At 39.6% G+C, this 20,568-nt stretch overlaps 1 protein-coding gene across 1 annotated transcript; it reads left to right on the top strand.

Annotated features, from left to right (window-relative positions):
- On the top strand, window positions 12,965-14,655 carry LOC109715442. Its single transcript, XM_020240433.1, has 2 exons — window positions 12,965-13,528; window positions 13,639-14,655. The coding sequence occupies exons 1-2, from the start codon at window positions 12,965-12,967 to the stop codon at window positions 14,653-14,655; spliced, it is 1,581 nt and encodes a 526-aa protein (XP_020096022.1).

Consider the following 20,568-nt stretch of genomic DNA (forward strand, 5'->3'; position numbering starts at 1 on the left):
AACCACCCTGTTTTCACGTTTCAGAATGCCCACTAAGCCACGAAATGTTCCAAAACACTCTTTGGGTCGAGCGACCACCCTCGCTGCCCCAAAACACTCACTTTTGGGTGTTGGGATAGCCGCACGCTGAGTGGCACGATTCGGGTGCGAAAACTTCGAAATCCGTCGTACCAGGTTTCCAGAAATCGCCGAGATAGGCTCCGAAACCTCCTGCCGCTAACCAGCCACCTTCATACTTCGAGGATGGCAGTAGCAACCAGTCAACAAGGCATGGCAGGGTTCTCAAGCAATCCACAACACTAGAACATCAAAACCCACCAACGAACCTCGTTCATTCAGCAAATTTTCATCGAACGACACCGTGGGCCACAAACTAACACCGCAATTGTTCTCGAACCTTTGACGGTCAATCAAGAGGTTGTTAACAGCGTCTTCACACTATTCAAGGCAATACACGGTATTCCCAAAGCATAACAAAAGCAAACAGTCCACAATAACACTAAGTTCTATATAAAATAATGCATGAACAACGAGTTTAGAGCTTGTTACCCTGATCCGTAACGCAACGGATCAAACCAACCAGTTAATCTGAATCGACTCGATACAAGGATGCCCATGCTCGCTGTCCGAAACAGCGAGAGAACCACCAAAAATAAAGTTCCGGAAGCGGCCACGGCCTTCATGTGCAACGGGGCTTCGCCGATCGTAGTGAAGGTGAGCGCGGCACGGAGGCTCGAGCCCTGGCAAGGAGGTGGTCCCCGCACCCGGAGGGAGGGATCGGGACCTCTGGCCGGAGACGAGATGGAGTAGCGGCGCGGCTGCGACGGCAAACTTTTAAACCAGCCCGCTACTAGGGCAACTTGGCGCGGCGTAGCGACAACTCAGGGACAGCCAGGGACGGCGGCGGCCGGGTGGCTCTCCACGGCTGCACGGCTGTTGCAGCTCCTCCTTGGCCGCGGCGCAACCCCCACGGCACAGCGGCGCCGGGGAGGCTCAGGGATGGCTGCCCGACGGAGTCAAAGGACCATGTCGGCGGTGGTCTTGAACGGCGACGGCGTAGGGATGGCCGGCTCAAGTCCCCCCTCACACACCAAGAACATAGGAGAGAGAAAGATGGAGAGAAGAGGAAGTTAGGTTCCTCCCTGATTCCGGTGACCGGCGACAGCGACAACAGTGACGGCGCGTCTCAGGAGGATCAGATAGGGGAAGGGGAAGCGTGGCTAGGGCTAGGGTTAGAGGAGCTCTCTCTCTCTCTCTCTCTCTCTCTCTTTCTTTCTCTCTAAGAATCTCTTTCTCTCTCCTAGAGTGGAATCAAAAGGAGGATTTGATGAAGCAGAAGACTTGGAGGCGAAGATTCTTCCTCTTATTCTTTCTTGTCTCAAGAGAAGGCTAGGTTTTGAGGTAAGCTCCTAGAGCTCTCATGGTAGAACTTTAGGGTTTGGTTTAAATGCCCTAGGAATGGATCTAGATGAATCTCTAGATGGTATTATGCTTGCTATNTACCCCAGTCCAAAAGTTTTTTTTTTTTTAGATCAATGAAGGCGACATGAAAGTTAGATTGTCCCTGGGCCCCGCACTGTTAATTTGGTTGGTGGGTGAGTTGGGATCCCCTGATGATAGTAGGATTGGTGTGTAGGAAAGTAGGTTGCCGGTTTTTGAGTTATTATGGTTCCCGAACCATGATAACTATCATATCGTCGTATTAATATATATATATAATGTGTGTGTGTGTGTGGATGTAAACACTCAGTTTTTAACTAACCGACGGTTGGTAGAATGTGAAAATTATATGGTATGCCAGATCCGCCACAAATATAAAAAATTCATTGTTCACACGGACAGAGTCTCCCCTGAATTTGCACGGCGTCGCGCAAATACAAGATGTCCAAACTGAGTATAACCAGGATACAACCACAATATATGAATAGACAATTCTCAACATTTATTCACCATTCACCAGATATTTACCATTCAATGTTTAAACATAAAAACCACAAGAAAAGATCTTTTGAAAGCTGTTTCCCACACGAAAACTTTTTCTTTTTAAAACGCTACCACGAGGGGTAGAAAACTATTTTTCCTTTTCACAAAATCCACAAGTTCTATAGTTCATTCAAAACCACATAAATTCGAATAACATAAACCAACTGAACAATGAAATATCAAAGCTATTAATAACAAAAGTAAACAGGGCAGGAACTAAACCAACAAGCCGGGTCGGAAGCTCTAGCGACCATTACGAACGTGTCTCACGTATCGTCTCTACTCTCACCGCCTGCGACACCTGAAAAATGGTGGGGGAGGAGCTGAAAAAGACAAAGAGGGAGGAGAAGTAGCTAACTCTGGCGGCCGGAGACGCGCACCGGCGGCCGGGGTACGTACAGTTAGGGCAGGGGAGGTAGATGGAGTGGCTGGGGGTGCGGCTAAGGTCTAGGGTTAGGGTTTCCAGTGCAAAACCCTAGAATACCTTATATATACTTAGCTCCAAATTGCGAAAAAGCCCATCTAGACTCGATAATTCTATCCGCGTCCCTCACAGCGCGAGTAAATCGCGCAGATACCCTTCCACGTCCGATTTCATGCAAAACGGTACATAAAATGTCGTGACTTTTGCGAAAATACCGTTTTGCCATCACCGATCTCTCCTCGATCAACGCGCAATCTCCGCAGATCCGTCTGTCAGATTTGTGAACGGATCGCACCAGTGCGATCAGTACCACAGAGACAACAAAGCTACGATTTTGGTTCGCCTCGATCGGTCACAGATTCGCGATGAAATCCGATCCATCTCTCCAACAGAAGAACTACACACAAATACATATAAAACACGTATTTTCAGATTTTCTCGAAATTCGTGCTTCAAACTCAAAATCTGTCAGTGCCATAAGTTCCAGAATAGCTAAACCGGTCGAAACGAGCTATTGGACTGCTATGAACGGAGTCCGGTACGAGCCAGAAGCCACCTCTACGCATTGAGCTCTCCGGAAAACCAAGTTACTATTCACTTTAAGTGAAACTTGGAAATCGCGTAGAATCTCCGTTCTAACTCGTTTTCTCCCGAAACTTGACGAGTGCTTTTGTAATTAAACTACACACAAAAACCTCGTCAAATGAGAGTTTAGCTACACTGCCAAAATCTCGGTCCTTACATTAATAGTATAATCTAACGGGTGGAAATGATCAAAGGGTAAATCTAACGGTAGAAAACTCAATAGTACCAAAGGCTTGGTACTATCAATAGTATAGTAGCCGGTCTGTCTGTCTGTCTCTCTCTCTCTCTCTCTCTCTTCGCCCCATCGAGAAATGGATGCTCGCCCCATCGAGAACTGGATACTCGCCCCATCGAGAACTGGATACTCAAACTCAATCTCAGCCTCGCTTCTCGCCCCATCGAGTACGGGAATCCGTAAACTCAATACTCAACCCGCTCCTCGCCCCATCGAGAAATGGATATCACAATCTCAACACCCTGCCCACTTTGTTCCCGCCCCATCAGGAAGTGGATGTACTAAACTCTGTTCCCGCCCCATCGGATCACCTAACCCATTACTGTACTTATCGTATTCACCTAAACGTAAGTATGGGACTAATCTGTATCATATACAATCACCTAACGTATTGATACAGCATAAACATAAGTAATGTAGCAACTTCGTATAATAGTACTATCATCCGAATAACGATCAACTATAAAGTACGTAACGAACGTAAACTACCGTGTTATCTAGTATCAACGTCAAGTTATAGATAGATAGAGAGATAGATAGATAGACACGGTCGAATCTGGATCACCCTTCTAGCCGCCTCAGCCGCCGGCTTGGGTGACCCTTGATATAAAAAATATCAAGAGTGGGGCACACCAAAACCCCATGTCCATGTGTGCACTCGCCTGGCCGTCCTCTAGCGCCATTCCCGTATCGCGGGATCGATCGATCATCTCGAAAGGATAACATGATCTCGTGGGAGCACACGTACCAATATCTACTGTACTACATAAAACCTATCGATCGTAATATATATACACTATACTAATACATAAGTAAAACCTTCGAATTTACATTGGTTCAACATAATTTACAACTTACAGTTTACACTACATTATCTGTCAGTATAGAGAGAAAATAAGTGAACAAATGCGAACACTACGAACGAGAACATTACAAGCCGTGACCAACACGGGAGCGATAACAAAACTAGTACATACATAAGTTCAACTAAAGGACCCTTGAACAACATGTACTAGGACAACAAATCGGAACCCGCCTGTCCCCTCCACGACAGGTAAGCCGCAGACAAGCTGCGCGGGCCTAGCATGGTTTAACCATCGCCAGGGCTCCGCACTGTTAATAACATAATATATATATATATATATATATATATATATATATATTTCTATATATTCAGCAATATTTTCATGAANAATTCCGATTTCAGCACAGGTCATTCCCAACTTATATTTCACTTCTCTAAATTCAATAAAAATAGTATCTCATACTATTTTTATTTATTTCTATTTTTTATATTTAAATCCGGTATATTACATTACACCGCAACCTTACCGGAACCATTCAAATGGCTCTCTAACCAAATGGACACCGTAGCTTCATAATTTTAGAAGTCCGGTACCTTACAATAATCACCACCAAATCCCTCCGATTAGGGTTTAGGGTTTAGGGTTTAGGATTTAGGGTTTAGCAAAAATACGACCAAAGTCACTCAACATAAACATTCTCTCATAGAAAGGTCCCTGCCCGAGGGTCCACACACAAAACGGAGCAACGGTAAGCTTTAAAAAGCAAAAACGATAAAGAACAAAAATCCTTTTAGCGATAAAATCGAATTTTCTCGAAAGTCGTGTGTCAAAACCACGATCCGTCAGTGCCAAAGGGTCCAAGATAGTCGGACAGTTGAAAACGAGCTATTGGATCACTATGAATGGAGTTTGATACTCGCCGAAAGCCATCTCTTCCATTGGCCTCTTTGGAAACCTGGGTTACTATTCACTTTAAGTGAAAAGTAAAGATCGCGTAAAATCTCCATCATAACTCATTTTCTCTCGAAACTTGGCAAGTGATTATATAATTAAAATACACATAAAAATATCGTCAACAGAGAATTTAACTACACAGCAAAATGCTCAGTCCTCACAGAAGGCGAGTGGGCACACTATGGTGGAGCGGACGAAGAGCAAAGTGATTGAAGAGTAGAAATCTAAAAAGGGAGAGACTTTGGAGGTGGGTCCCATGGGTAAAACTTAAGGAGGGCATGCTACGTGGACTAAGATTATAGAGATTAATAGTGTTTTATAGATAGTTCCCTGCAAAGATATGGAATAATCAATATATTCCTACGAAACTTATGTTATCAGATTTATTTTTTCAAAAAATTTTTGATTTTGAAAAAGAATTCCTCCAAAGTGTTGATTCATTCATATATATTCCTATAATTTGATTCCCTATTCGTTTTTCAGTAATGGATGGATAAATGACTATTTTGTCTTTACAAATTTCTTCCTGTAAAAAGTCATCTTTCTTTCTCTCTCTCTCCTCGCCTTCGTCACGACACGTACAACATACCTCATTTTTGCCATAACTGAGGGCCTCGCTTCGACATCGCCACAGCCATAGGTCTTATCGTCGCCATGGATAAAGAGAAGAGGGTGAGAAAGATGGCACTACTCAATATTGGAATACAAATTATATATATAAAGGAAAAAAAGGTAGTTTTATCTTTTAGCTAATTGTGGTCAGTTTTTTTTAACTCATGGTTATCAAATTTTGGTAATAGAAGGATATATTTGCAGACGGCACGTACAACATACCTCATTTTTGCCATAACTGAGGGCCTCGCTTCGACATCGCCACAACCATAGGTCTTATCGTCGCCATGGATAAAGAGAAGAGGGTGAGAAAGATGGCACTACTCAATATTGGAATACAAATTATATATATAAAGGAAAAAAAGGTTGTTTTATCTTTTAGCTAATTGTGGTTAGTTTTTTTTAACTCATGGTTATCAAATTTTGGTAACAGAAGGATATATTTGCAGACGGGAGAACTTTTGAAAGGATAAATCTGATATCTTAAGTTTCGTAGATGTATATTTGTTATTTGATACTTTTGTAGGGAGCCATATATAATTATCGTAAAAAAACATATCGCCTAAAATCTTAAGGCTACATTTGGTTCCGATAACTAAATTTTGAGGATGACTTTTATTATTCTTGAAAATAAAAAATATTTTGGTATGAAATAAAACAACTGCGAATTTACGTTTGAATGTATTTATAGATATTTTAGGAAGATACCCTTAAATTCACCTCAAAAATTGCTATAATTGTACACCATAAATTAGATGCTTGAATAGGTTGATGTTAGAGTTTTTTTTTATCAGATGGAGTGATTGCGTTAATTTTTCTCCCTCTATCCTGCTTTCATATCGTGTATTAAAAATATAAATACAACAACCATAAACTATCTGAAAGGTCAGAAATTAAAATCTCTGTATATGCGATCAAACAAAAAAGATTCGAGCACTTCTTTTGCAAACTCTTGAATTTAGCAAACAAAGTTTTGTTACAGATGAATCAGAATTACTGTATTTAATCAAACTCGATGAATAAATAAAAAATTATCCTATTTTTATTTATCTACTGTGGAAACTAAATAACTATAAATTTATTGTAGTAGTATACTTCACGCATACACGGGTTTATTAGTCAGTATACTTCACGCGACTCTTGCAACAATAGATTCATTAAAGTAAGTAATTAGCTTAAATTTTGAAAAATTAGGTAGCTGATTCAAAATGGTCCATAGCTTAGGTGAGTGTTGTAGTTTTTACCAAATTATCTTTTCCCCGCTCTCTCTCTCTCTCTCTCTCTCTCTCTCTCTCTCTCTTTTTCTCTTTCAAAAACCCCTCAAAGTGTTACCAAAAAAAGAAAAAAAACAAACATATGTAGCTCGTAGAGCACGAACATAAACGAGTTTGTTCACTCACTCGACCATGCCACACAACGTCGCCACCATTTCACTATCAAAATCCAATGTCCCATGCCCCCTATCCATTATTTTAAAAAAAGGGTTATTTGCATACACGTCCCTGCAAACATAGTGAATTGCGGATATATCCCTGCAAAACCCAAATTCCATAAGTTGTCCCTGCAAAAGTCCAAAGTTATGCAGATATGTCCTTGCTGTTAGAGTATGTTAGAGAAATTTAGTTAACCACAGTTAAATTACTTAACCATATTTAGTTAATAGTGTGAATTGACTATTTTGCCCCTCTTATGTTATATCCTATTAACTTAACTAACTACCATGGTGGGCCCTTAACCCTAGTTGATTGGAACCAAATCGCAAGGCTCTCAGGGGTTCCGCCCGAGTGCGCGAGGAGAGCGACCGCGATGGAAGGAGGGCGCCCGCGATGGAAGGAGGGCGCCCGCGATGGAAGGAGGGCGCCCGCGATCGAGGAGGTTTATTGCTCGTCTTTCTCGCGCAATAACAAGGTTCAGATCAATGAGGTTTATTGCTCATTTTTCTCTTCCTCTTCCTCTCTCTCACTCCCTTATACTAGCTTTAGGTCTACCATTACTAGGGTTTTTTCAATCATATTCATTAACGAGGTGTATTGCTCCTCTGTTTCCAAGGAAAGCAAGGTGAGTGCACTACATACTATAAATCCGAAACTTGGTTTATCTGATTGTTAGTTTTGGAACAATTTCTTGTATTTTAGGTTAATTTTAAAACAATATTGGTCTCATGAAGTAGTAATACAGTATATTTTTGGGAAATATGTAATATTTTGCTTGAATCATCCAAGTTAGATGTATATAATTATTGTCATATTTTCATAGAGCATACGAGTATAGAACCTAGTCATTTTTATTTTTTTTTGTTTCTATAGTGGCAGTTTGATAACAGATATGGAGGAGAATGGTTTTTTTCAAGTGAAGTTCAATTATGCTGGGTATTTTAAAACAGTCAAAACTGCATGTGGACTGAGATATTGTGATGGTAAGAAGCATTCGTTGATGATAGATCTTGATGGTTACAATCTTATTGAATTTTGTCGAGATGTACGATCACTATGGGATTGGGGTGTTACGGAGAACATTGGTGTATGGTATATAGCAAGAAATGTTAAGCTAAAGAAATTCATTCAAGTATTATCTGAGCAGGAGTTGATGACTATATTTTCTATATATAATGATATGAAAGAAGCATAAATTTTTATAATTATTCAGTCGCAAGGCATTTCATTAAACTATAATGGTGAAAAAATTCCGACACAAGAGGACAATATTGATATGATTGATGATACCATTGTGGGTATTGCTAGTGAAGGTGGTGAAGGTGATGAAGGTGGTCAAGTTGCCGAAGAAGCAGTTGGTGAAGGAGTTGGTGAAGGTGTTGGTGAAGGTGAAGGTGTTGGTGAAGATATTGGTGAAGCAGTTGGTGAAGATATTGCTGAAAATATTGGTGAAGTATTTGGTGAAAATGTTGGTCAAGTTGCTGAAGAACCAGCTGGTGAATCAGATGCAGTGTTAAGTGAAGATAGCTTTCGTTCTCTTAAAACTGATGACTCTGATTTAGAAGATAATATGGATCATGTTGAAGCATTTTCATATGATGTGAATAACCCTATTACGGAAGTAGGAGCAAAATATCCAAATGTAGCTTCATTTAGAGATGCATTGACGCATTTTGCCCTACTAAATGAGTTTGAGTATAACCTACAAAAAAGTGATCTTTTGAGGGTAACTGCAACGTACGCAAAATCTAATTGCAAGTGGCGAATCCATTCATCTAGACTTCAAGATTCTTTAGTTTTTCAGGTAATACCAACATTATCCTATTTTTACTTTTCATTCTTTAATGCACTTCAAGTATCATTCATTTATAAATGAAAGTTGCTGATATGTTTAACTAACATTTATGTGATAGGTGAAGACTTTACAAGGAGAGCACACATGCACGTCGGCCAATAGGTGTCGGAATAAAGTGGCAACACAATCGTGGGTGTGCAATAGGGTTATTGAGTGGCTACGGTTGGAAGGAGATTTGTCTACAACTGAATTGCGGAAGAGATTGCAACAAAAATATCATGTGGACTTGACCTACTCCAAGATATTTAGGGGGAAAGAAATGGTATTGTCTAAGATTCATGGGCATTGGGAGAACTCGTATCAAAGAATATATGATTTTAAAGAGAAAATTGTTAGAAGAAATCCCGGCAGCCATGTGGAGGTAAAGCTGCAAGTGATTAATGGAGAGTATCATTTTCAGCGAGTTTTTCTTGCATTTGATCCATGCATACAAGGATTCCTCAATGGATGTAGACCTTACATTGCATTAGATGGATGCCATCTCAAAGGAAAGCATAGAGGAGTTTTGGACAGGTTTTTAAGGCTAAAACCTTAAAACCACGGTTCAGGGTGAGGTTGTAGGAGCCCTACGCACGGTCCCCAGCCCTGTGATAGTTGCTGGGAAGTTTTTGACACCCTTTCGAGGTTTGTGTCTAGTTTGTGAGCTTAGAACGCTAAACGATTCTAGGTCACATAATGTTTAATCTGATATCGAATTTAATCTAATTTAATCTAATTTTATTCACATTATGGAACGAATATAACAAATGTATAAACTCTTGGCAACCATGTTAAAGTACTAGGATAAAAAAACGAGATAAAGAAGATAGGAGGTAGAATTGGTAATAAAAAACGGCCTATCATAGCTCGTATAGTTAGTTACCAGATACGGATAGTAATCTATAGGTGCGCAACTTACTAAGTCTTTATAACAATCAGTTCATTAGTGTGAATCGTTAGCAAGGCTTAAATGAAGCTGAGGTGTTTATTGATACCAAAACGGCGTTCATAAGTTATCGGTAACCTAAACGAAGTATGTGGAATCGCTACGATCAAAGCATTTGTAATCCACATATACGAAAATGACGCCGGGTGTCTAACAGAGATATCGTCAGGGGTGCTTTAAAAAAAAACTTCAACAGTATTTCTACCGCGTACGTAAGAGATACAAGTTGAGAACCTATGTGTTGAACTTGCCGGAGTAGATTCGGAAAAACAGATAGGCTCCTCTTATGATCCGGAAGCCTAAGAGGATAACGACAGAAGTTGGGTACTTCTTTAGTAAGGGTTGATAAGCTCAAGAGGTTGAGGTGTTGTGGTTTTCGATGACCTTTTTAATTAAATAAAGGCAGTTATGAACACCGGCTATANGAGCTGGTTGAATTTGTGGATTTGTGAAATTTTGGATTTGGTTTATGGATCTTCAGTTTTGGAATGTTTGTATACTTTGTGGTTCTCGGATTTGTATTTATGGATTTACGCATCGTGGTTTTCTACCCCTCGAGGTAGTCGGTTTTCAAAATAGAGTTTCCGTGTGGGAAATAGTTTTCAAAAATTTTTTGAATGATTTTCATGTATGAATGAATTAGATTTTAAAAATAAAAGCTTCCGTGTGGGGAGCACTTTTAAATAGGATGATTGTTGTACTGTGCATTGCATCATCCAGCGTCTAAGGAGTGTTTAGAGGCATGCATCATCTTTAAGGATTGTTAGCTGTATAAAAATGCATATCATGAATTGGTTGCTGATTGGTAAATGTAGGTTGTGGTTGTGATCCTGTTCTATCCGTTGGTACGCCGTGTAAATACAAAGGAGACTCTGTCCGAGTGAACAGATGAACTTTGTATTTGTGGCGGGTCTGTACGTCACGTGGGCCAGGTTGAAAAAAAAAAAAAATGGCACATCTTCCGCGACTCTGAGATTTCAAAATGGTAATGGCTATTAAAATTGGCCCCGGGGCGTGACAATATTGTAAAGAAAATGATTAAAAAAGGCTTGTGGATCGAGGCGTGCAGAGCACTGTTCTAGAAGCGAAATGCCCCTCCACATGCGAGGCTTCCTGGCAATTACTTCCAGCGATACAACGACCACGTTCGACCCCGTTGGTATGATTTCAAGGTGGCGTAAGACGAACCCAACAAGCTTCAGATCCAGCAAAGAAAACTTAGCGAAAATCGGCGGAAAAGATCAATGGCGAGAACGTAGGAAAAGGCGAGGTAGGGTTTTGATATGCTCGGGTTCTTATTGAACTCGTGCAACCTCCTCCAATATATATAACCAAGACAAGAATCTTGTTTCAACGTGTCAATTTCGTGTAGAACAAGATAAGGCTAATATTATACCGGATACGGATACGGATTAGGATAAAGATAAAACCAATAAAATAAAATAAAATAAAATAAACCGGGTGTATGGACCGCGCGCATCGCTGCCGGCCTGGCCCGGCCCGGCCCGGCTCGAGTCGTGCTCGTGCTCGTGCCGTGCGTGTGTTTAAACGAGAGCATAACTCTCATTTTCTCCTAAACAACTAGCTTGAGAATAAAGGAATATATAAATACCACCCACACCCTTTTAGTTTTCAATGTGGGACTAAACCTTACACATGAAAACTTTAGTTTGGGTCCCAGGTAAGGCCCATTAAACATTGTGCTGCCCAAGAGGCCTAACAAGTTTTAAATTACAAAAATCCAACATTCAGTAACCAAGGGAATTTTGGTTTGGCCTATCAAAAATATATAGTAAACACGCATTACTTTGTGATAGAAAATGACTGTAAAATTCTTTTATTTAATAGAGCAAAATATATTATTATTTACTTTATAAATAAAAATATTTTATTATTTATTAATTATTTGTAAAATATGAAAAAAAAAAACCGTTGTGTAGCACGGTTCCTTAACTAGTATATAATTAAGGGTTATTTGCATACAGGTCCCTGCAAACATAGTGAATTGCAGAAATATCCCTGCAAATTGGAAACTCCATAAGTTCTCCCTGCAAAAGTGCAATGTTATGCAGATATGTCCCTGCTGTTAGAGTCTGTTAGAGAAATTTATTTAACCACAGTTAAACTACTTAACCATGATTAGTTAATAGTGTGAATTGACTAGTTTGCCCCTCTTATGTTATATCCTATTAACTTACCTAACTACTATGGTGGGCCCTTAACCCTAGTTGAGTGGAACAAAACCGTAAGGAGAGTCCTCAGGTGTTCCGCTCGAGAGCGCGAGGAGAGCGACCATGATGCAAGGAGAGCGCCCGTGATCGAGGAGGTTTAGTGCTCGTCTTTCTCGCGCAACAACGAGGTTCAGATCAACGAGGTTTATTGCTCGTCTTCCTCTTCCTCTTCCTATTCCTCTTCCTCTAGCTTCAGATCTACCATTACTAGGGTTTTTTCCATCATATTCATCAACGAGGTGTATTGCTCCTCTGATTGTTAGTTTTTTCCATTACTAGAGCAAGGTTAGTGCACTACATACTATAAATCAAAAACTTGATTTATTTGATTGTTAGTTTTGAAAAAAAAAACCCTAGTATTTTAGGTTAATTTTTTAAAATAATCTTGGTCTTAAGAAGTAGGGTTGAATTATCCAAGTTAGATCTATATAATTATTGTCATATTTTCATAGAGCATACGAGTATAAAACCTAGTNACTGAATTGTAAAGAACGATATATGGTATATGGTTACAAGAGGCATTGTGGTGTTAGGGTATCACTAGCATGTAGAGCTGTTTTAAGTCATTCTAACATTGATAGTTCCAAATAGTAGTTGCTTACGAAGAATGGTAGTGTTATAGAGTCAGGTGTACGTCAAAAATGACAAAATTTTATGGGTCGTATTAACTTGAAGTGAAACCTTTTTGGTACGAGGAGGGATAGATACTAGTTTGACGGTGACATCTTTGTTTTTTTTTTTATTTTTACTGATCCAAGATATGAAGAAATTCATTCAAGCAATCTCTGAGCAGGAGTTGATGGCTATATTTTCTATATACAATGACATGAAAGAAGCAGAAATTTTATAACTATTCAGTCGCAAGGCATTTCATTAAACTATAATGGTGAAAAAACTCTAACACAAGAGGGCAATATTGATATGATTGATGATAACATTGTGGGTATTGGTGAAGGTGTTGGTGAAGGTGTTGATGAAGGTGTTGGTGAAGGTGTTGATGAAGGTGTTGGTGAAGGTACTGGTGAAGGTGCTGGTGAAGGTGTTGGTGAAGATATTGGTGGAGCAATTGGTGAAAATGTTGGTCAAGTCGCCGAAGAAGCAGTTGATGAAGATATAGGTGAAAATATTGGTGAAGCATTTGGTGAAGATGTTGGTCAAGTTGCTAAAGAACCAGTTGATGAATCAGATGCAATGTTAAGTGAAGATAGCTTTCGTTCTCTTAAAACTGATGATTCTGATTTAGAGGATAATATGGATCATGTTGAAGCATTTTCATATGATGTGAATAACCCTATTACGGAAGTAGGAGCAAAATATCCAAATGTAGCTTCATTTAGAGATGCATTGACGCATTTTGCCCTACTAAATGAGTTTGAGTATAACCTACAAAAAAGTGATCTTTTGAGGGTAACTGCAACGTACGCAAAATCTAATTGCAAGTGGCGAATCCATTCATCTAGACTTCAAGATTCTTTAGTTTTTCAGGTAATACCAACATTATCCTATTTTCACTTTTCATTTTTTTAATGTACTTTTAGTATCATTCATTTATAAATGAAAGTTGCTGATATGTTTAACTAACATTTATGTGATAGATAAAGACTTTACAAGGAGAGCACACATGCACGTCGGCCAATAGGTGTCGGAACAAAGTGGCAACACAATCGTGGGTGTGCAATAGGGTTATTGAGTGGCTACGGTTGGAAGGAGATTTATCTACAACTGAATTGCGGAAGAGACTGCAACAAAAATATCATGTGGACTTGACCTATTCCAAGATATTTAGGGGAAAAGAAATGGCATTGTCTAAGATTCATGGGCATTGGGAGTATTCGTATCAAAGAATCTATAATTTTAAAGAGGAAATTGTTAGAAGAAATCCCGGCAGCCACGTGGAAGTAAAGCTGCAAGTGATTAATGAAGAGCATTATTTTCAGCGAGTTTTTCTTGCATTTGGTCCATGCATACAAGGATTCCTCAATGGATGTAGACCTTATATTGCATTAGATGGATGTCATCTCAAAGGAAAGCATAGAGGAGTTTTGATATCGGCCACAAGTATTGACGGAAATAAATCAATTTTTCCAATAGCTTTTGGTGTTGTGGAGTCGAAGAACTCGAATAGTTGGGAATGGTTTCTTCATGGGTTGAAGACAGCAATAGGAGAATCCGAAGGCCTAGTATTCTCCTCGGATAGACAAAAAGGCTTAGATGAGGCCGTTCAAGTTGTGTATCCAAGAGTTGAACATAGAGAATGCATGCGCCATCTTTATGACAACTTCAAAAAAAAATTTCGTGGGGACTGCTATAGAGACAATCTGTGGGCCGCAGCGAAAGCATATATACCTAATGTTTACGAAACTAGCATCGCTAAGGTGTATGAAGCAAATCCAATGGCTATTGAATACTTGCGGCAAAACCATAGTTATTTGTGGAGTCGAAGTAAATTCGGAACGATTGCTAAGTGTGATTACTTGACTAACAATATTTCTGAATCATTCAACGCGTGGATATCTAATGATAGGCATAGACCATTGATTGATATGCTCGATACTATCCGGCAAAAAATAATGGTTAAGATGGAGGATAGAAGAAATAGAGCAAAAAAATAGGATCATGAAATTGTACCAACGGTTCTCAAATATGTAAACAATATAAGCAAGGTATTACACTTATTTTAATCTAATTTAATCTAATTTAAGCTATAGTCTAATTTGTAATACACTGGATCTTAGCAAATCGCAAGATTCGAGTGTTTGATCTGTGTTTGGAGCTTTCCCACAGTTTTTGAAGGGTCGTTGATAGTGTCCCGACCCCTGGCACGCATCCCGAGGATGTTGGAGTGGGACTTGGCACCAAAATTCCAAAATCGGAATTTTTGGACAGCTCTCGGGTAGCCTGCAGCAGGGCTTGTACCGGAACAAGACTGGCCTTGTACCGGTACAAGGGTTGATGGTTGTACCGGTACAGCCATCGGGCTTGTACCGGTACAGAGCCGCAGACCGCGCGACCCGAGCCTCGGGTTTGCAATTTCGTCGGCCTTGTACCGGTACAAGAGCCCGTGTACCGGTACAAGGAGGCAGATTTCGTGCAGTTTGTTCTGCAGGGGTGTTTTTGCTATTGTAGCAATACTATAACAGCACCCACGCCCCTAGGGCTCTTCTTTGAGCTTGCCACTGCAGGGAGCAAGGTAAGGAGAGCTTCTCTTTGCTTCTCTTTGGTTTTAATCTCCCTCTAGCCTAGATTTTGAAGGATTAATCCCTTTTCTTTCCTCTTTTATGCTTCTCCACCATTGATGGAGCTAGAAGCTTGGATTTGGAGCTAAGTGGAGGATAGATCTTGGGATTTAAAGGATTTAGAGCTTGNTTCGCTTAGAGTATCGATGAAAACCAGGGAAGAAAACTCCAAGCGAAGCGAAGATCAAATCGACATATAGATATGAAATTCCAATATCTCGATTTGGCCTAAAAGAGGCTAATATGTAGAAAATAGGTTTTAGATGAAATCCGAGCCTCTAGGGTTTCTCAAATATGTATTTTCGTGATGCTTTTTCAGTTAGAGAACCCTAATAGCTTATTTATAAACTTTAGAATGAAACGGAGTCAGATTAGAAAGTTTTTTTCGAAATTTGCATTGTGTACCGGTACACGTGAGGCTGTCACCGGTATACGATGACGGAACAGAAAATCTTACATTGTGTACCGGTACATGTTGATGGTTGTACCTGTACACAGTTTGTAACCGGTAACATGTTGATGGTTGTACCCGTACACAGTTTGTAACAGGTAACACTTTCAATGTGTACCCGTGTAATACACTGGATCTTAGCAAATCGCAAGATTCGAGTGTTTGATCTGTGTTTGGAGCTTTCCCACAGTTTTTGGAGGGTCGTTGATAGTGTCCCGACCCCTGGCACGCATCCCGAGGATGTTGGAGTGGGACTTGGCACCAAAATTCCAAAATCGAAATTTTTGGACAGCTCTCGGGTAGCCTGCAGCAGGGCTTGTACCGGAACAAGACTGGCCTTGTACCGGTACAAGGGTTGATGGTTGTACCGGTACAGCCATCGGGCTTGTACCGGTACAGAGCCGCAGACCGCGCGACCCGAGCCTCGGGTTTGCAATTTCGTCGGCCTTGTACCGGTACAAGAGCCCGTGTACCGGTACAAGGAGGCAGATTTCGTGCAGTTTGTTCTGCAGGGGTGTTTTTGCTATTGTAGCAATACTATAACAGCACCCACGCCCCTAGGGCTCTTCTTTGAGCTTGCCACTGCAGGGAGCAAGGTAAGGAGAGCTTCTCTTTGCTTCTCTTTGGTTTTAATCTCCCTCTAGCCTAGATTTTGAAGGATTAATCCCTTTTCTTTCCTCTTTTATGCTTCTCCACCATTGATGGAGCTAGAAGCTTGGATTTGGAGCTAAGTGGAGGATAGATCTTGGGATTTAAAGGATTTAGAGCTTGATTTGAAGCTTCTAAGAGGTAAGCATTACACTATCTTCCTCTAGATTTGAGTTTCATTGGATTTCATGAGATGAAACCCTAGATTGTGATATTAGGGTTTATTTTGGGCATTTTGAATTTAGGGCTTTTGAAGCTAGATTGATTGGATTAGGGGCTTCCATTAGGTTGGATTGGATGAGCCCTAGCTTCATTTTGGAGCTTTAGAGGAGATTTTTTGCACTAGAGGTGAGTTCTTCTCACCTATACTTGATTAGCTTAATGATTGAGCTATTGATGGTTCGTTTCGTTCGTGTGATGCATGTTTCTCTACCTCTAGGGTATTAGGAGACTAGAGGACACCCTCGTTGGAGCGTACGAGGAGTTTCGTTGTCATCGGTGGGTTTGGCTTCGGGGAAATGGGGCGAAATGACCCCTATGCTCTTTCTACTTATTGTAAAATATTTTTAAGTTCATTTCTATGCTAAATGGGATTTATATGAATTTTAGAGCACTTAAAATGCATGCCTCGTGTATTATGAAAATTTCGCTATATAGTAGAGCTATATGAGTAGAATGCATGCATATGGGAAAAGTGTTTATTTTACAAGTGGAAAATACATCTCTTATGAGGATTATGACTTGGAATATGTGCTTTGGAACATAGTTGCCATGTTTTGACATAGAAAACAAGAGTGTCATAAAGGGGCACTCGAAACTAGTGAACTATGGAACTGCAACATAGAGATATATTGATAGGCCTTTGTACATCTGCTATATCTATTCCGTGTTAGAGACATGATGACATAGAGTTAGGCCTTTGGGACACTTGATACATTCCATGTTATTAGACATGAGGACTTGGTACTTGCGACAGATCGTTTGACTACTTGCCATTGTGCTCATTCGCACATGCTTGTGAGGGTCGCTCCCTACAAGCCGGCACTCCGGAGATAGCCATCGCGATACATATTCGCCGTGCGGGATTGGGCGCCGAAGTGGATTGCCGTGGGACAGGCTCATCCCTAGGGTGGGGATGATGACTACCACGGGGCCATTAGGCTCGGCACCGGCCAGACAGCCTACGGGTAGGTCTCAGGGCCATAGACAGCCTTCGGGTGGGTCTCTTCAGATTGGGCTATATATATATATCCATTATGACATGTGGACAGATGATGACTTAGTGTACTACTTGGACATTGATTAAAATAGTAAACAACGGAACTTCACTATTTCACATTGTGAACATCATGATAGTTTGAGACATTTACTTTATGCATAGTTGCTTTCATACTTATGCTATTCATGCTAAGTAGAGATATCATGTCGTAGTAGGTTATATATTTACTTACCTGTCGCCTTTCTACTTTTATTGTCACTGACATCTTTTGTAGCTTTGGGCCTTGTGGTGCATGCACTGAAGTCAGTAATTGCCCACTGGGAACTATTTTTAATAGTTCTCATGCCCTCGTTTTATGGTTTTCTTTTCAGAGCCTTCGGCACCGGCGGAGGCACGGGATCGCGGCAAGGGGATCGCGTAGCTAGCTAGCGAGGAGCTTACTTGCCTAGGTGGTTTACTCTTTCTTTTGTAGTTGAGAGAGTGAGAGTTTTGTACCCTGTATAGAGACCACCTATGTATCTACTCTTAGCACTTGTATTTGGGATTTCCTATTGTATTTACTTTATGCCTTATTTAGTGGATTTACAGCTTTTCCTCATCCTTTGTTGTAGCATTTAGACATTTATTATGCTCTGATACTCCTAGATGTCTTTTATTATTGCTTTTATTATTGTTGTTTTCAGACGCCTTATATGTTGAAGACATATGGCGGGTCTGGGCACGCGCCGGGCGGGCTTCCGCTGGGTCCCGGGGCGTGACAACCCGTACATAGTATAGTTTCAAATTTTTTTCACGTTTCGGGTTTCGCAAAGTTCCAATACACTTTCTAATCCACTAAACTTTGATTATATGATTCTAATGCCTATAATTAAGTATGAATCACCATAACGTGAATTAAAACTTTACCTGAGCATCGTGATTCACGTTGTGAGTTATTTTCTGATTTCTTCGATCTTCGACAATACGCACCGATCCTTCAAGACTCCGACTCAATTCACGAAACTTGCCAACACACAAGACTTAACAATCTCCTCCTTTGGCAATTTCGTGACAAAACTCACAACTACTCAAAAATTACATCTTAAAAAAAAACGAAGTTCAATTGTCATCACCAAAATATTGAACCACTCCCATGTGATCCAAATACAATATGAAAGGCAAAAGTACATCAAAACTCCTAAAACAGACTCTATGACTTAGAGACTCTATGACTTAGACGCAACTAGGAGTCTTGAAGTCTTGATTTCCTGCAAAACAAATTATCCAAAACGAATTAGAAAAACAAAATATTAGTCATTCTTATACTTTCAATGTTAATGTCCTCGAAGTTCTTTTCTTCTCCTCTTCTCCCCCTTTGTTCTTCAATTTTCTTCCCCTCTTTTGATCAATACTTGTACATCTATGTTCTCCCCCATTTTTGTCAAAAATTGCTAAAACAGAGCATATAGAGAGAAAACACACTGAAAAATATACTAGAAAACATATAGGAATTTTTAGAGAGAGAAAAAGAGCGATTTGATTTTGGATTTAGGAGAGAAACAAATGAATAAACCGATTAACAGTTCTCAGAATTCAAAAAAATTTTCAAAAATCCTTCAAAATTAAATTAATTTCATAAAAATTAAGGATTGTACTCCAAAAATTATTATGATGAAGATAACATATTATAAGATTTCAAAATACATCAAAACATCAAAATTTTGTTATAAAAAATAACTCAATGATTTAAAATCATCAAGATAAAACGGTTAATGAAAAATGACTTATAGAAATTCGGCAAAATTGACACCAATTTGTCGCAATTCGTTCAAAATAGAGATTTAACTAATATGGCACCGGGGGTAGCTCTTTGATCATCTTTTCATCCTATCACCTTATAACTCCGAAAATTCTAAAATATTTATTTTTTCAACCTTTTCGGCTTTTCAATTAAATTTCATGTGGTAGCTTCACACACTTACCGGACGATCGGGGTGGTAGCTCTTTCCTACATGTGGTGGTAGTTTTCTCACTCCTTTTAGGATGTAACTCTTTCTACATCTTTTAAATATAGGAGTATCATTTTTCTTTTTTTAAATAACTTCAAATTCCCCCTAAATTAGACAATCTCGCAGTTGAAAGTAATTTTGACAAAAATTTAGTCGATTAGAGAATATCCATCCATCATATCCAACACACACAACCAAGATGAATTAATCACCAAAAGATCAAAATGATTTCAAAATTTTGTTGAATATATGTATTAAGAATTAAGAATTCATATAATCAATTATCGTCAAAATAATAAACAGTGGAGTAAAACCGATAATTAATATGAATTTAATTCAAGATGAATTCTAGTTAAGGCACTTTGAAAAATTCATATCTCCCCAAAATAAAGATTTTCAATCATCTCCTTCCTCAAAGAAAAATTTTAAATTCCCAAACACCTTTCCTCAAAAACAATTTTAAAAACAAATTTCACACTCGAAAATCATCATGTAATGCAATGAATAAAAAATATGCAATAAGCACCAAACAAAGCATTACATAATCAATCAAAACAAACTAAAATGAAGAACAAGAAAAGATATCACCTTTCCGGATCCACACTTGTTGGATCGTTGGTTGTCTCGGCTTGTCGACGTTAGGTGCCGTTTGCTTTGATTTTTTATCCACCTTTGGTCGTTTCATTGTAGGTGACTTCGATTGAACTTGTTGATGAGACTTTGAAGTCCGGTTTGCATGTAGGTTCGGTTGAACTTGACGTTGCGTGTGAGAAAATCGGTTACCTCGAGGTGCTCGACTTAATTGATTTTGCTTTGAATTTCGTGGGAGAAGCCGAGTAGTAGATGATTCCGCTTGATGTTTCGCAGTTGCCGATCGATTCTTCTTTGTCTTGTTTGGGCAACTCTTTTTGATGTGTCCTTTGATGCCACATTTATGACACACCTTCTCTTTCAAAGTTGTTGAGACTTTAGAAGTTGATTTT

The sequence above is a fragment of the Ananas comosus genome, linkage group 9 (assembly GCF_001540865.1).
Source record: "Ananas comosus cultivar F153 linkage group 9, ASM154086v1, whole genome shotgun sequence".
NCBI lineage: Eukaryota > Viridiplantae > Streptophyta > Magnoliopsida > Poales > Bromeliaceae > Ananas > Ananas comosus.

What these genes read in the sequence shown, in the direction of transcription:
- LOC109715442 (XM_020240433.1), top strand. Translation starts at nt 12,965, where the DNA reads ATGATTGATGATAACATTGTGGGTATTGGTGAAGGTGTTGGTGAAGGT. An exon ending in AAGATTCTTTAGTTTTTCAG is followed by an intron (nt 13,529 to 13,638) that starts GTAATACCAACA and finishes TTTATGTGATAG; the next exon opens with ATAAAGACTTTACAAGGAGA.